The 17,633-nt window shown below is 32.6% G+C and overlaps 1 protein-coding gene across 1 annotated transcript; it reads left to right on the top strand.

Annotated features, from left to right (window-relative positions):
* Positions 1 to 11,237: 11,237 nt before the first annotated feature.
* On the top strand, positions 11,238 to 12,072 carry LOC119662074. The gene is made up of 2 exons (XM_038071617.1): positions 11,238 to 11,657; positions 11,709 to 12,072. The coding sequence occupies exons 1-2, from the start codon at positions 11,286 to 11,288 to the stop codon at positions 11,856 to 11,858; spliced, it is 522 nt and encodes a 173-aa protein (XP_037927545.1). The 5' UTR covers positions 11,238 to 11,285; the 3' UTR covers positions 11,859 to 12,072.
* Positions 12,073 to 17,633: the final 5,561 nt, after the last annotated feature.

The following is a 17,633-nucleotide window of genomic DNA, read 5'->3' as shown; positions in this document are numbered from 1 at the left end:
TGTACACTTTAATGGAAAAGAGTTCATATGATTATAACTTTCTTCCTGGTGCTGCTCAAAATCATCAATTTGGTACAAATGTGAGAGATAATTCGTTAATATAAAAAAGACAGGAATAATGTATATAGCAAAAAGCGATTATAACCCAAACTAATTAATACAAGCGATACAAGACGTTAGGAAAAATCTGCTGAAACCAATTTTCAGCCATGAAATTCATTAACCCATTAAAAGCAAGCTATCCATACAGTATAAATCATAGAACAATTTTTAGACTAACAATTATTTTTACATTTATTTTAAAATTGCAAGTATTTCAACTTAGAGGCCATAAATAATCTGATACATATCAACCCCTTCCAGCGACCAATAAATAATGAGTATAGTATGTTCCGAATTTCGACCAAAACTAGTGTAAGTTTAAGTCATGTTTAAGTTTTGTAAATATCAATTTTATAATATACAAACAGAGTAGAATTGAAATTTAACAATTAAAAATAAAAATATAATTAATTAATTCAATCATTCTACAGCTGGGTATGATTTCGTTCTAATAGAAACACAGCAAGTGAATTTGTTAATAAAACTTTCACAGCAAAGTAACAAAACTCCAGAAAATTGTAAAAGTCAAATACGGCTTTAAGTCAGATGGTTAGGAAACGCTGACTCTGAGCTTCAAATTTGACAGGGCACGAGTTCAATCCCTGCTACTTGCAGCCTCAAAAAAATTATTTACGAATAATTAAATACAAGAATTATTTCCAAGACCACTGATAATGGGTATTTGACAATACTTGGAACAGCTGTATGGTGAGCCAAAAATGTTATTAATTAAATGATAATAATAAATAATATAAAATGAATTTTTGTTGTTGTAGTTTGAAACATCTATTTTTAAAATTTTTAAATAAACTGAAGTAAATTAAACTAATGCTTTTACTAGTTCTTCCACAAAAAATGTTTTTAAAATAAAAATAATGTAAAATAAATAAATATATGAATTGTAAACTGCGTACTTGACGTAGGTAGTTCATAGGATCTTCGATGGCGTAACGCGGTGAGTTGCACACATTGTCCGAAAACTACTCTAATATATCCTTTACTGACAACAGTGTGAAAAGCTTAAAATTATACTGGTATCTGCAAAACTGTTCGTGATATATGGCTTGAACATATCTCCTAGGTGATTAATTAAGTATAGAATTGTGTGATAGTAACATTTTGGTCTTTCATCTACAAAACTTCTACTGCTGCATCAAGATTAAACTCATAACTTCATATTATTACACTTACTCCTGATGCTGGCCGCACTTCCATTTACCTAAATAATGATGGAGATTACAGACAAAGCCGCACAATTTGCATTTAATTTTACACCGGCAAAGTTGGTGAGCATAAAAACCTCAAATAGATTTCGGTAAGTTCTTTAATGCTGTTAACAGCAATCGAGCAATCGAGCAATCGAGCAACTAAGCAAACGATGCATGTAACTAAAGTTGGGCAAGCAACGGTAGTTTAATCGACTTCAATTGGGCAAAGTATGACTCGCATGAGTCGCACGAGTCATATGACTTGCATGAATCGCTATAATCACACATACTCACACGCTTACAATACCTTTCAACATTTACGCACATACTCTTGTACGCAAAGTGGCTCATAATTTTCAATTTCCTTGAGTTCAACTTAAGCTACTTCTTTCGTTTGGCGTGTGTATCCTTACATGCACTGCTCGTCGTCTGCGGTAGCTCCTGACTGCGGTATTTAGTATGCATAGTTCAATTAAACTTAAAATACAATTAATTAATTAAATTTTCAACAAATTTTATGTTATCACAACAAACCGCCACACTTAACTGTGATAATTAATTCATAAATCTTCGCCAAAATATGCTTTATTAGATTCCACACATTCGCACACAAGATTAATTAGCCCTGTGGGTGTTCTCCGCAAACACCGTTCAACTATGAACAAAAACACAGATCCATACACATACACACACGCATATAAACGATATGGTGTTCAAATGAGGCCGCAGCGCGACTTTCAGATGAACACGTATGCGATGCATATGCGATGCATATGCGATGCTTGTGTGTGACTGTCGTGTACTGCCGTTGACAAAATGTTCGTACATAAATGCACCTTTTAACTTTTACTACAAAGTTTTTGTGCGAGTGCGGAGCCGTGCAGGCGCTAGTGTGACTGAGCATTGCATCGGGATTAAGATCCACACATTCACCTTTACACATACGCCTAGACTACACATGGAGAGCCCTGGACTCATACGAATGCGTTTGCATGGAACGTTGCACTGAAGTGTCGCAACGTAATCAGAAAATTGAAAACTTCATTTGCAAGACAACAGCTTCCGCTTGACACATTCAGCGCAAGGAAATTTAATGAATTTTTCCACCGCAAATGCATGAGTCAATGTTGCAAATGTTTGTTTTGTTAAATATAATGTTGGAGATCCACTAAAATTTTGTTCTTCGAAGTTTGACAGAATTAGATAGTTTTTTTATTATGTGATCTTATGTATATAGCAACATTCTTTTAATCGGAGAGAACTTAAGCCAGTATATCAAGTGACTTTTTGGATTGACCACACATTGAGCTGTTTTAGATATCACCAAATAACCATCACCAGATGTTCTTGAAAACATCTATTGTTTTAATTGTCAGTATGCAATTATTGGTCTGTCTAGTGTCAGGAATTGATCCGAGTATAATTGAGCCCTGAACTAGCGATTTAGCTCATACCAAATGTACACTTAATATATTAACCATATTTTTGACCATATTATTAACCATATTAACCAATTTGATATTTTATCAAGTATATTTGCTGTGTCATTAAATCAGCCTAACGCATGAATCATGGTCACATAGATTATTCTTTAAAACAATAGACTAATAGACTGACTTTCCTTTAATTTAATGTCACTTACATAAGGACAAATTTCTGATAGCAAAATTGATAACTAACATATAATTTAAACATGTTGAAGTAAAGAAATAGTCTGCATTCAGTGCAGCTTGCAGCAGTTGTCCAATATTACACTGCCAAGATATTTGCTACCTTTGGATGCAACGCCTTTTTTTAGATTTGCCTTGCACTATTAGCTCCAACAACTGGTATTGAGAATTTTTTATTATATGTCTAACATATGCTGTTTCTACGGTCTTATGTCTGAAAGTAGCTGTCAAGTTGCCATTGCGAGGAACACGTTTTGAGACCATATAGGCCATAAAAGAGAATTCGTTGCGTGAACTAAAGGCCGTACCTTCGGCGGTCTATAAAACTTGTATGGAAAATTGAATTAAAGGTTGGCATGCATGTATTTCCGCAGGAGGAAAATACTTTAAAGGCGATAATAAAGAAAATGATTAAAAATTAAAATTTTGCGTTTTTTTTAAATTTTCGCTCTTTTTTGATCATAAGGTACTCCGACTCCATACTCCGACTACATATTAAAAATATCTGGCGATAAAATACATCCCTGTCGAAGGCTCTTTCAAACTTTCAAACTTACAATTTCTTTTTCATTTAAAACTAATCTTAAAATCCAATATTTCATTTTTGCTCAAGATTCCATATTGGGTTATATGGGAGGGTGCGGTATTATACATATGGTAATTAGCACAATTATGCTTACATTCGCTAAAACGGAAGTATGGGGTTCTATACTACTGACTTATTGTATTGTATTCAAAATTTAAATTAAAATATGTGAAAATTAAATTTAAATGCTTAATGAGTGAACTGCATGCTTTTTAATAATACTAGCTTTAACTAAAACGATACTTAAATCAGGACTGTTTGCAAAATGACAAAATACTGAAAGTACGTATTTATATGTGGATGAAAAATATAGGCTACTAATAAAAATGAAATCATGCAATTGATTTAGTTTCAAAAAAAAATACTCTTAAAAATGTTCAGGCTTACATTTCTATTGATAAACATCTCTGGGCTTTAACGAAAAATGGAACGAACATCATATTGTATGACTAATTGTATCATAAAAAGCATAAAAATACAATTAGTACTATATACGTAATCTTATTAGTCTAAATGTAATTTCTTTTCTGAATTTTCAATAATTAAAGTAACTTAATAGCGTATTATCTACTAACACTAAAGCTACAAAACGTACAAACTATAATTGATTCTAATTCTGTTAATTCTGTATTCAGCTTGGGAAACGTTTAACAAATGAAGCTCAAGGCTTTAAGCCTTCGCTTGCTAATCGGTCATCAGTCTCCCTTATGTTTAGAGTACAAAGTCTTGTTATACAACCAAGCTATTAAGCCAAACTGGATGTATGGCTTACAGCTATATGGCAATTCCTGTCAAATGTAGAAATCCTGCAAAGAGCTCAAGCAAAGATCGTAAGAATGACAATTGGTGCACCCTGGTATAGCAGAAATGAAAACATACATTTAGATTTGAGAGTTCCGTTGGTTAAAGTCGAATTCGAGAGAATAAGGCAGAAACATGTTTCAAATCTTGTAAACCATGTGAATGCTAATATGACAAATTCCACTAGACTAAAACAGAATGATAGACCCGCCATCCTGCTTTCCTTAAGACCATCCTGATTAATTCAACTTGTATGGAGTGATATCTGGTAAATAAGCCTTGGCTACTTATTCAGAAGCCCCTTCAAATAATTCAGAAATCATTAATTATGTCCTTATATTATGTTTATATAAAATAATTTGTAATGTAATGCTATTAGTCTTTAAGATTCTAAAACTTATTGTTAAGCTTTAATTTAAACCGATTCAATAAAAATATATTTTTATATAAAAAAAAATTTATTTGTATTGTATTTGTACCTTTTACATAAAAAAAAGTGATTTGTCAAGATTGCATTAATGTAGCGAGGAAAACGTCGTAGACCCCATGAATCTTATTTGTTCTTGATTCATTCTTGAAAGAACGAATCACACAAGGTATAGCAATATAAGAAGTGAATATGTTTTTTGTCCGAAGAATCTTCAAATCAGGCCCTGTAGAGAACTGCAATTCATTTCAATCCTTGCACTGAATTACTCAAATAGTGTTAAGATGGAAATGCATAATAAAGTTGGTTCAAGGTTCTTAATTCTGTTAGTCTTAATTAATTCAGCGACCTATTGCGATACAATCTCAAATACACTTAGAAAATTGAGTGTCTTGTTATTGTTGCCTTTCAGGCGCTACAATGTTCTAACCAATTTGTGATATTCATAAATACTCAAGAAGGTAGGTAATTTGATATAGCGTCTTGGCAGCAATTCAATTAGTGATGCTGACATTTATCTTACTTGAAGTGCATTCAAATAAACAAACAGAAATACATACACAGGCACGTAGCATATTTGGAACGGCTGCCTTGGTGTGGGTGTGGGTGTGTGCGTTCAATATGCAGTGCTGCCACTGTTATGGAGTACGTAGTATTGAATAAATTCTATGGCTGCAACCATTATGGTGGATTCTTCATTCACGGCACTTTAAGTGTATCTGTACCCACTTGCTTGTTGCTAGCAAGCGAGGCGCTTATTGCGCTCATACAATGCTGCCAACGCAGGACTTACAACTTCGTTTTGTTTTCATTTGAGTAGTAATCGTGATACAGTTGACTTATGCACTGTTGCAACCAATTATAGCCACATCTGTGTGTGTATTTGCAAGTGCAAGCAACTGTTTACGTTTGTATGAGAAAGTTAGTTATTCATGGGAACCAAGTACAGGACCTGGAGTTGTGTCTTTAAAAATTTGGTGTGAAATGTTTTTAGAACACTGCTCAGCGGAAGAAGTTGATTGTTAAAAGAATAGGTTGTTGTATACATGGGAACCGGTGATGCAATACTTCTGAAGTAATATGAGACCAAATCATATTTTGTTTCATTGTTTTAATGGATAAGAAAATAAATTTTTGCAGGTTTTATTAACGACTTTTGAAGTAAACCCGCTATTTAGGTTTAGATTTTCACGATCACATAAGAAGGAAAGGGTTTAGTAACCTATAGATAGTTGAGAAACATTTGATTTATTTGTAGTAACAAAAATCCTGTTTCATTTCAAAAAACATAAAAAATAAAGACAATATTAATTTTAATATTTGCAAGAAAAAGGGAAATTCGTCAGCATAAATAAGTGTTTGATGGACACCTACTAAGGTATCCCTATCTAACCCAAACAATTTGAGATTTTTAAACTTGTTTGAATTTTGACTCCAGAACGTGTTGCGGTACAAATACCATGTTCAGTAGTTAATTATTTGTTCCAAATGCGCATATAACGTGTAATAGCAAATGTATACATATATTTATTAAATATTTACTATATGAATAACTATTAAATTAGTACGTAAATTAAAATTTGAATTTAATTACCTATACCAGAGTTGTCGAAAACATGGCCCGCGGCTAATATTTATGCGAATCGCACCAAACCTCTAACACGTTTTGTATGAATTTACAAAAACAACTACCTTACATGAGAAATGCATTTAATATTTTCGTTTAAAAAAAAACTTTTAATAGTTAATAAAAGGTAATAAGACGAACAATAAAAAAACATGTGTTCAACTCAAAACCTCTCTAAGAAGTGAAATGTTCCCAAAACACATCCAGTTTTTTATTCATAGGTAATCAAAAATATGTTAGGAAAAGAATTGTTCCTAAAATGCAACCTAAGAAGCTAAACTCCTATGCGTAAGTGAACAAAGTGGTAATGGGAAAAAATTCAGCTTCAAAATCTTCCAACACAAAACCTTCGTTTATTTTAGCAAAAGTTATGAATAAAAAACGCAATTTGAGTCCAAAAATTGAAAACCATTTGAGATTTTTCAACTATGAATAAAATACTTAAAACAATGTTATGTAGTACAAACTTAATGTGCTGATGATGTGGTTCTACTTGCGGACTCACGTGATGTATTGCAAATTATGATAGAAGCTCTCTTTAGGTATTGTTCACAATGGGGTCTTATTACGAATCTAAATTCAAGATAATGATTTTCAGAAAAGATCCCAGAGTAAGTAAATCGTTGCCGTGGAATTTCCGGGAAAGACAAGAAGAAATTGTCAATGAATAAAAACACCTCGGAATATTCATTACGTATAACCTCTCCCAGAAGAAATATTTGATCTCTATATTCTCCTTATGTAAAAGTGCTGTATAGATGTTAGTAATTTTGTTGAGTACCATTTGGTACCCATCTGTTACCGACGTCTCCTTTGCCCTGTTTGCCCCATCTCCTTTGCTTCGACATTGCTTTATTGCTATATCATTCGCGCCAGTCGTTGGTGTGAAGGAATTCTAGAAGCGAAAATCTGTTTTCGAATAACTTGTTAATTTTTTCCCCCGTACTATTTTTGCTAAAATTAAACACGATACAAAACAAAAATGTTGGACCACAAATCAAAATATTTATGAAGAATGCAAAATTTAATGTTGGATTGAATAAAAAAGAGTTGAAAGTATGGACTTTGTTAAGGCAAGTTCTCATGTGGACTTTCCATCTTCAAATTTGCACAAAGTAATGATTCATTTTTTAATAATGCTGTTTTAATTTGCATTCTAAAATTAACAAAATAATTTGAAAGAAAGAATTTTTCTATATTGGTTTGACTTGTTAATAAACAACACTATTTTGAACTAATTTGGAAAACAGCATATGACTTCCGAAATTTTTATTCGATTTTTACGTTTCTAAATTTACCACTCTAAATTGTTTGTATTAATATTAAAAATTGAACATTGAAAATCGATAAGGTTGAAAAATGCGTAAAAAAATTTTTCAACTGCGTGTTTCTCGCAATGGCAATTTGAGTCGGAGGAAGAGGAAAAAGTCATTCGGGGCCATATTAGGAGAGTACGGAGCTTGGTTGATGGTTTTTGGCCAATTCACCTTTTTTGCCACCATATGAGATGCCCAACAACACTGCAATCTTTCTAATCGGTTCACATGGATTTTCCAACACGATCTGCTTCGCCGATTCCATGTTTTCTTCAGTAACAGAAGTTGTTGGGCGGCCAGGGATCTCATCATGGTCCAAGCTTGTGCGACCGTCTTTGAACCTTTAAAACCATTCATATAGTCGTGGTCACGACACACACAAATCACCAAAGGTCTTTTTTAACATATTCAACGTTTCAAATTATTATATTCGTTAACGAATGCCAGTGCTAATCAATCAGCCTCATAAGAATGCGTACGCATTTCTAAGTAGAGTAGCATAAATGGCAAGTGATTCATGAATCTTACGGTGGTCACTATTTATATTTTGAACCCCGGAATCATGACTATTGTCAGGTGTCATCTGACGTTTCCATACGAAAGTTTGACATTATTATAAATAATCTACCTTATACTTTTTAGTCAAAAGAACGTTATTTGTGTTATTTGTAGTTATTTGTATATTAAGTGTTCGCGAAAAAATGGAATTAATGCGACAAAAATTTTGTGCGATTATATATTACGACTTTCGACGTGGATTATCAAAACAAGAGTACATCAATCAACTTAATTCCACATTTGGCAATGAACTGGAGGTTACTGTGAAACGCTGATACAATGATTTTAATCAGACGAAATTCGTAAAGGTCGTCCAAAATCAGTGGTTCAGTTGTTGTGCCATAAAACATTAATGCTGTGCAATAACTGATAATGCAAGATCGTCATGCAACAGGCTGTGAGATTGACATTGAGGAGGAACCCTAGGCATTAGTTCCATCACCATACATAAAATATTGCACGATCATTTAGCGGTGATCCCATCATTTGACATGATAAAATCTTAAAAAGATGCTCAAATTGATTAGTGCACATAAATGTACAACAAATACAATGGCGATGCTTCAAAAGACGTATACGAGTATAAGATCGTAACAAGTGATGAATCGTGGATTTAAGTATATGCGTATGAGCCGGAACGTGAACAGCAGTCGACTGAATAAGTGTTTCAAAACAAACCGAATCCAACAAAAATTGTTCGCGCTCGAACAATTGATCGCAAGAAATGGTCGCTTGTACCATTACGGAATCGTAAAACAGTCAAATTCAAATGGTATATAACCGTTTGTTACCCCAACCGGAAGTCTTCAATAAAATACGGAAATATGGAAACAAGCGCCTTCGGATCATTCTTCATCAAGACAACGCGAATGTCTTGTGACATGACTGCAATCATAACATGGCCATAAATGAAAATTGAGAAAATAGTTTCAAAATGTGTTGTTTTTTTCTGTGTACTGCAAGTCCGGATTTTACAAATAATACAGTATAATAATGTAATTCTCTTCACTTTGGATTTTACAAAAGCTATACAAAATTAATTCACGTACATAGAATTATGAACGTAATTCCATCAGCAATGGAAACGAGAAACTCAGCTGCAATTCTGGAAGTGTCTCAAGCATGTTCCAAGGTGTGGTACGTGGGACTTACGGAGAAATTAAAGGGTGTATCACCTGAACAATACTTGTGAAGATGGAATCAAGCGGAGTACCATAAACATGAACGCGACAACAAGGCGCATGAAACCCAGCAAAGGCGAGCAACGCAAATCACATTAGATCAATTTTTATCATTTTCTTCGATACAACAACAACAACAACAACAACAACAATAATAATAATAATAATAACAACAATAAAATAGTAACCAAGGACGAGTAACAAAATTGACCTACAACGAGCAACGACTTTCAGCTTGGTTATAAAAGGACACAATACATGAAAAAGCAGTTAGTCCGGCACGACTTCATCCCTCACGTTGACTATGTCATTCGAAATGCGCAGTTTAGGCATACGCAACTAAAAAATACCCTTCGTAGGCACAACCAACGTAACTGCAAAATTAAACTGCTCCGCTATAAGCAGCTCATTCGCTCTTTACTCACGTACGCTGTAATCTCTTCCATCCAGATGGAAAGTTTCCGTCTTTTCGAGTGCAAGCTCCTTCCCGATTGCACAAATTACAAGTGTAAACCTAACGGCATGCACTATTCCAAGTCCATCTTTCTGGATGCAGCCTTCCTCCTTGCGGACTTAGTCTAGGCCTTACGCCACTCGATGAGTGCTACTCTCATTCCTCCACATAGTCTACTGATAGTTTCCCCGCGCTTATGCAATAACCCCACCCCCTTAACTGACACCCAATTTCCTTACTTACGCCCATGCTTTCTGGTTTAAATGAACCTAGTCTACTAAGTATAAAGCCTCTTGCTCTAATCTCTCTCTCTCTCTCTCTTGATTACTGGAATGGGGTTGTATTCGCTGCACGTGGCTGCAATCTTCCATATTCATTCCTCAGAGGTAGTTTTAGTGGGTTCAAGTGTCACACTGTGACTTTCAATACTTTCCACCTACTGCAGAAACAGAATAAAAAAAGTGGAGCTAGTTGTTCTGCGACTTACAAGTGAGTAACACATCTTACAGTTAGGAAAGCAGATATACATGTTTAAGGAGGATACGTTCTAAGATTGATAAACTACCATTATATTATAGGACTATATTCTTCAGTTTTCTTTGAAATAAATAATTGAATTATGCTATAAAAATTGTGTGTAACTTTGGAAGGAATATAAAATATTGCAACGAACCATGGACAACGGCTAAGCAGACCCTGGCACTAGTTACGAATAGGAGGAATCGTTACATACTGTTGTGTATTATTCACTCATAAAGAAAATTTTTTTTTATACTGGATTCACGCAGTAGTTTTGTTTGTTAACTTAGTTTTCTAAAATTTTAAACTGACATTTGAAATTAAAAAGCAAAAATATCGATTCACACTACAAATTATTGTAATTTGATTGTCAGATTTTTCATATCTCCACACTTTGTAACTTCTTTCACAAAATATTTATTGTGTACAGTTTAGTTCTATTTATTATGAAAATATCTTCGGTCCCCAAAACTATTCAGAATATCATAAGTTTATACCGTACAATACTGTGCTACGGTAAGCTTTTCAAATTAAAATCAACTTGGCATTATAAAATCACGAAAATCACGATTTTTTCAATTCTCATACAATTCTCATACAAATCTTCTTAATTCGAACTTGTTTAGCCATTGAAATCAAAAATAATTCGAAATTACAATTAAAATTCTCGTGTAAATGCAGTATTTGTAGACTGTGTTTGCTTACTTTATATTATAATTACCAACACTGTTAACGTTAACGTAGTAGCTTGAATTATATCGAATTTAAAATTTTAAGGTTAACGTCAACAAAAAATTTTCAATCAATAGTTCAAGAAATCAAGCTATCCTGCAAACATGGGTTCTGTTGTGCGTTACTACACCAATCGAATATACCAACATATTATCTCAATAGCAATAGCCGCTTGGTTGTATGTTAGTATAAGTGTTCTTCGAAAAGTGGAACTGAGGGTACAAGAAACGCACTCCAATTTTTGCTTCGACTACGATAAACTACAGTTTTTTATTGCGATAATAACTGGCTTGGTGTATCCATCATCCTTTTGGTTCTACAGTGGGTTGATGTATTGGCAGTTCGTGCACTGCATTTATATATCACATGAGATAAATACTTGCGTAAGTGTGTTTCAGTGGAAATCAGCGTATGCCATGGTATGTGCTATAACTACGCACGTTATATGCAAACAAATTCATCCATATCTACAAGAGGTAACAATAGTGTTTTTACCTTTAGTTTTACTTAATCATTGTATTCTACAGTGGTATCACAGCAAGACTGCGGCCCTCCCTCAGCTGTGCGCTACACAGCGCAATAACACTGAGATGAAAAAGTTTCCGAAAAATGCAGAGTTGACGTCAAAGCAAAGCAAAAGTTCAAAAAAGGGAAGCAAGGGTAGACGTAGGCGGTGAAGTGATTGATCCAAGATAACCAGAGTTTACACCAATAATGTCTCTTATTTTAAAAATTTTACAAAATTTCAGCAGCGATAAGTTGTAGAAGGAATGTTTCTACTTCTACTGTTGCTCCAACTTAAATTGGTTTCTTTTATTCAGCAGATTAATGGGGAACCAAATTCTAGCAGATTTAAAGAACTTTCTAATAAAGCAACGGAATCATGCCTAATTCTCTTAATTTTCGATATATTACCTTAATCTTATAGTGACTGTTATGCGAAATTAAGGAAGTCCTGCATTTTATTATTAAGATTTTGTTATTATTGTGTAATATGTGTATTGTACACTTTAATGAGACATGATATCTGAATTTTAGGGAGTTTTTGATTTGTGTTCTATTTACTAACATTTTTTCTGATTTAAGATCAGCTTAAGCTGGCATGTTGTTTTCCGGTTTTAAGGGGTGTGGACTGTACTCGTATATGTAAGAAGGACATGTTAAGTGCGCTCTTGTCTAGATTGGCATGCATTTTTAATGGAGTCTACGTTTGAAACATTACTGAATTTTTAAATTTCCTATTTTACCACGTAGAAAAAGTTTGTGTGCTTTAAAATTACACAACAATTTACTTGCCATGTCTTCCTTCTCGAGTTCGTTTGGTACATTTAGTGAGAAAAGAAAAACTGAATTGCAGAAGAAGGAGTAGGAATTACTTGTAACGGAAATAATTATTTACGTTGTGAAAGTTAACAGCTGACACTGTTGAAAATTATGCAATCGAGGCAGTTGAGTTGCTATATGTCCGCTTCTTATTAATATTGCAGGTGGCAATTACGAGCTTTGCCACAACAGCACTAAAAATTCTTTGGAGAAAAAATAACTAACAAATAATGTCGAATTTTGAGTTTAAATTGCGTTGTTTCGTAAACATACACAAAAATCATAAATTATCAGCGTCCAATATATTGGACCTACTTAATAAGTCATTTCAACAGTAGCATTCTTCTTTAGATTAATTGGGTTATGATTAGAGGAGTGAAGTATTTATTGCTTCTGTAAATATAGTACGCCAATATTAGCAATTACGTGCAACTGTAATTTTTTATTAAAACTTCCATTGCAATTAATAATTTAGTTATTCGATTCTATTTACGTCAACAATTTTTCACTAAATTTTGTCTCAGTAATTGATGTCAGCAATTTAAGAGCTATATTACCGATTACAGAGGTTATTAAGATAGAGCATGTATGGATCATTTTTTTACAAATCGGACACCTTTTTGACCTCAGGACCTCCGATTTAGCTGAAAATGAGAAGAATCGCATCTCGGAAAAAAATTTTGTAATTTATTTCCTAAGAGATAAGCACCCATGACACATTTTCATATCTCACATATCTCAAGCTCTATAAATGATAGGAACTTAAAATTGCATTTTAACGATAATTAATTGAACTTTTAAGAATTTGTTTAAGCAATTAAGATTGTTGATATATAAGTTCTTATATTATTAATAATAATATACTAATAGTATTAATATCAATCCTAGAATAATCATTTTTTGTATTTGATTTAGATTGAGTTTTAAATTTTACTGCGAAATAAAAATTTTCAAGACACAATTATTTTTTGAAATTTTTTTAAATTTCTTTTGCCCACCAAAACACACCAAGTACATGCGTACCACATTTCCATTGAATGAATTTTCAAAGAATATACTACAAATATTCTAATACAATATTTTTGGTTTCGATTAGGAATAAAATTCTACATAAAACCAAAAAATTTCAGAACGATATTATCTTTAGAAGTACTTTTAAAATTAATTTATCCTTCACATCACACTAAACACATACACACGATTTTTCAGTAACAAAAATTTTTTAGCTTTTAGTTTTAATTCTGATTAACCAATAAATTCTACTTGAAAAATATGTATTTCCAGTGTTGCATTACTTTTAGAAGTAATTTTAAAAAAGTTAATTTATCAGGAGTCCTACACGTTACTCATACGCACCACAATTAAATCAATCAATTTTCCAAGAAAAACGACACAAAAATCTTTACTTTTTATTTCTGAATTAAATATTAAAAATGTATTAAAAAGTATTAAAAATGTAACTTTTTAATACGTTTTTATTAAACAAATTACTCTCGCGTCATCTCAATTTTTAAATTATGCATTTAAAATTTTTAATATTGCTCCCGATGACTCCAACAATAGCGATGAGGAAGATGACCCGCATCAAATTTAGAGAATCTACAGGAAAAACTTTATGGCACAGCAGATAAAACTATGTTAACAAAAATATTGAGTGTAATGCATAATTGGTCTTTCCAAACGATCACGACTTACTTCCCAAGCGCTATAAAGCATATGATCACTGCTGCTAAAAAAATTTTTTCAGTAAAAGGTATATTAGAAGATCTAAAATTAAAAAGTCGATAATTGCTAGAAAAACATGTAACTGAGTCGGGAAGAGGGACCCAAATGCAAAACCGACTTATTCTAAGTAAATTTAAAGGACTGCATAATCTTTTCAAACTAAACCATTCAGACCTCAAATGTGGTTTTACTTGATTTGCATCTCGACGACCACAGTATTGCGTTTTTGAAGAAACAAGTGACATATATGTGTAAACGTAAAATTAATGACAAATGGAGTATCTATAAAATCAGTTACTGCATATACTATAGATCCGTTAAAGGACTATAAAAATTACCTGCGCCACATGATTCGCATACTTACCGTTACACACAGAATGTTTTTCAAGAAATTGCGCCTTCTGGAGATCACAACAATATTGAAACTGTTACATATAAACAATGAGTTCGTCAAGCTAGAACCACATTGAAAGCTTTGACATCTCCAGTTAAAGAATATTTGCAATTCTTAACAGACAGGTTAGACAAATTGCTGTTACCTTCGTTTGTCGTTAAAAAACTGGAAGATTCTCTGAAGAATACAAAAAACAACTTAGCAGAAAGTGAATGCATTGCTTTGTGTGATTTCTCCAAATATTGTGCTTTTCTAATTCAATATTCTGTACTAGACATTTAGTGGCATAATGATCACGCAACAATTAATCCGTTTGCAATACACCAACGTCTTCAAAATAAAAAACTACAAATAAAAATTTTGTCTAGATATCTGACTGTCCATATCATAACATAACTGTCGTACATTTCTTCCAAAACAGGCTATTGCGGCTATAAAAAGAATTGCGGCTATAAAAAAATTGTTTATTTTTCCGATGGATCGCGTTCAAAATAAAAAAATAAAAAGAATTTTATTAATTGAACTCATCACAAAGCGGACTTTGGTGTGCAGGCAGGATGACAATTTTTCCCAACTTTACACGACAAAGGACCATACGACGGCTTATTAGCTGGTACCTTAAAGAGGAATGCTGCAAGTGATAGTTTTCAACGAATACGTATTTCGATTCAAACACCGAAAGAATTGCCAATTATTGTGTGCCATTTATCAACATTAAGAGACTACGAAGCAGCAGAAGATAAATACTGCTTCGAAACAGCAACACCAATTAAAAAGAGATTAAAGTATCACTGCTTTATTGCCAATCCGCAAAAAGTATAAATGGCAAAAATATTTTCTTCTTCAGACATTACAGATTATGTATCAATAACGAAATGAGTATTAATAAAATCAATGTTGAAACCCTTAAAAAATATTTTGTTAATAGTTCGGTACAGTTTATTTCCAATAACATTTCTGACCAGTGCAAAGTGTTTTTCCAACTATAGCAGAATAACACTTCACCAAAAGAGGTGGGCGAAATTATGTGCTGCAGTTGAGTAGGTAGTTCAGCTAGTGCGGAACTACTAGCTGAACTAGTGGTTCAGGTTTAATTATGTTAAAATTCGTAAAAAAAGAAATTATGCGGAAATAATTTAAAATGTTAGTATTTTGTATAAAATTCAATTCAGAAATAAGAAGTAAAGATTTTTGTGTCGTTTTTCTTGGAAAATTGATTTTATGGTACTATGGTGCGTATGAGTAATATGAAGGACAACTGATAAATTAATTTTTTTATTTACTTTTGAAAAGCAATGCCACACTGGAAATATATATTTTTCAAGTAGAATTTATTGGGTAATCAGAATTAAAACTAAAAGTTTAAAATTTTTGGGACGTATTCCTCCTTTTAATTTTTTGTTAATTAATTTGAATTAATTTTAAAAGTACTTCTAAAGATAATATCGTCCTGAAATCATTACATTACTAAATACTATATAAGAATATTTGTAGTATATTCTTTGAAAATTCATTCAATGGAAATGTGGTACGCATGTGCTTGATGTGTTTTGGTGGGGAAAAGAAGTATTAAAAAATTTCAAAAAATAATGGTGTCTCAAAAATTTTTATTTCGCAATAAAATTTAAAACCAAGTCTTAATAAAATATAAAAAATGAAAATTTTGGGTGCATGTTTTGAGAAAAAATTTTTTATTTAATTTACCAGTTAATATTAGTACTTAAATATATATAACTTTAATTGCTTAAACTAATTCAATTAATTATCTTTAAAACGCAATTTTAAGTTCCTGCCATTTATAGAACTTGAGATATAGCCCTTTGAAAATGTGTCTACAATGTCAATTCTCAAAACCCCTTGGATGCATATCTCCTAGGAAAAAAATAACAAAAATTTTTTCCGAAGTAAAACTCTCATTTTATAAAAGGAGCTTATAAAAAAAAGTTCATCCCAATCGGAAATCATGAGTCTGAATTGTATTATAAAAGAATGATCCATATGCAGGTTTTAGCATACATCTTATCTTGAATGTGCCCAATAAAAACATGTAACTTCACTGTACTTTACTATTTCATCAAAACATTCAATGAGACCAATGGGTTTATGTGAAGTGTACAATTCCAATTCCCTGTAACACTGATTCGCGAACTGACTTCAACGGGTAAAAGAAATAAGCGTAAACAACAGAATTATATCTTTATATGTAGGGAGAGTAAAGAGTAAGTATGTGTTGCTATTACACTTAAGGTGACATATTTTCACTTCTGGAAATTTTGTAGAAGACTTATTAAATTCATTGCGTGTGTGGTGAAGTGAAGCACAACAGGTTGTTGCAGCTACCTGCTGCGATGATTTCCGCACAAACCTCATATCCGCATTTCATTTTGCTGTTCCACTCGTATCCGCAGTCGTACTCTGTCGTATTCGCATTAGTATTCACTCTTGATTTCGATTGCGTAGTTCTGTAATGGATGCATTCAATGTTTTTTTGTCTTCTGGGGATTTTTAATTTTGGTTTTCGAAATTTTTTATTTATATTTTATTTACCCCTTCATCTCCTTCAGGCATATATCATGGCATTTAATTAAAAACGTGACATATTTGCTGTGGGCGCCATTTTCGGTGTCATCAGTTCTGGAATGCGTTGATTCGGTTTGTTTGGTGATTTTCGAATTGGAGTAAACGCGCCGAACAGTTGTTTCCAACAATATTTGAACAATTCTTCATTTTTGATTTCCATACACATTTACCACAAAAATTTAATTAACTATTATGGAAATATCATCATTGCGTTTTGGTTTGTTTATCTACGAAAATTGATATGTTCAACAAAATAAATAAGTAAATGTAAACGGGACCCTGTCTCTACGTATTAAAGCAAATACACACATAAATATTTTCATATTTAATTTTTATTTGCCATCTATAAAATTTTGGCTGTGTGGCTTTAAATTTTATTTAAAATTAAAGTTGAAAATACGAGTATATGGGCGGACAGCCTCTAAGGACT

The sequence above is a fragment of the Teleopsis dalmanni genome, chromosome X, assembly GCF_002237135.1.
Source record: "Teleopsis dalmanni isolate 2A chromosome X, ASM223713v2, whole genome shotgun sequence".
Taxonomy (NCBI): Eukaryota; Metazoa; Arthropoda; class Insecta; order Diptera; family Diopsidae; genus Teleopsis; species Teleopsis dalmanni.
The sequence above is the reverse complement of the archived record's forward strand: the minus strand, read 5'-3'. Positions and strand labels throughout refer to the sequence as shown.

What these genes read in the sequence shown, in the direction of transcription:
- LOC119662074 (XM_038071617.1), top strand. Translation starts at nt 11,286, where the DNA reads ATGGGTTCTGTTGTGCGTTACTACACCAATCGAATATACCAACATATT. An exon ending in TTCATCCATATCTACAAGAG is followed by an intron (nt 11,658 to 11,708) that starts GTAACAATAGTG and finishes TGTATTCTACAG; the next exon opens with TGGTATCACAGCAAGACTGC.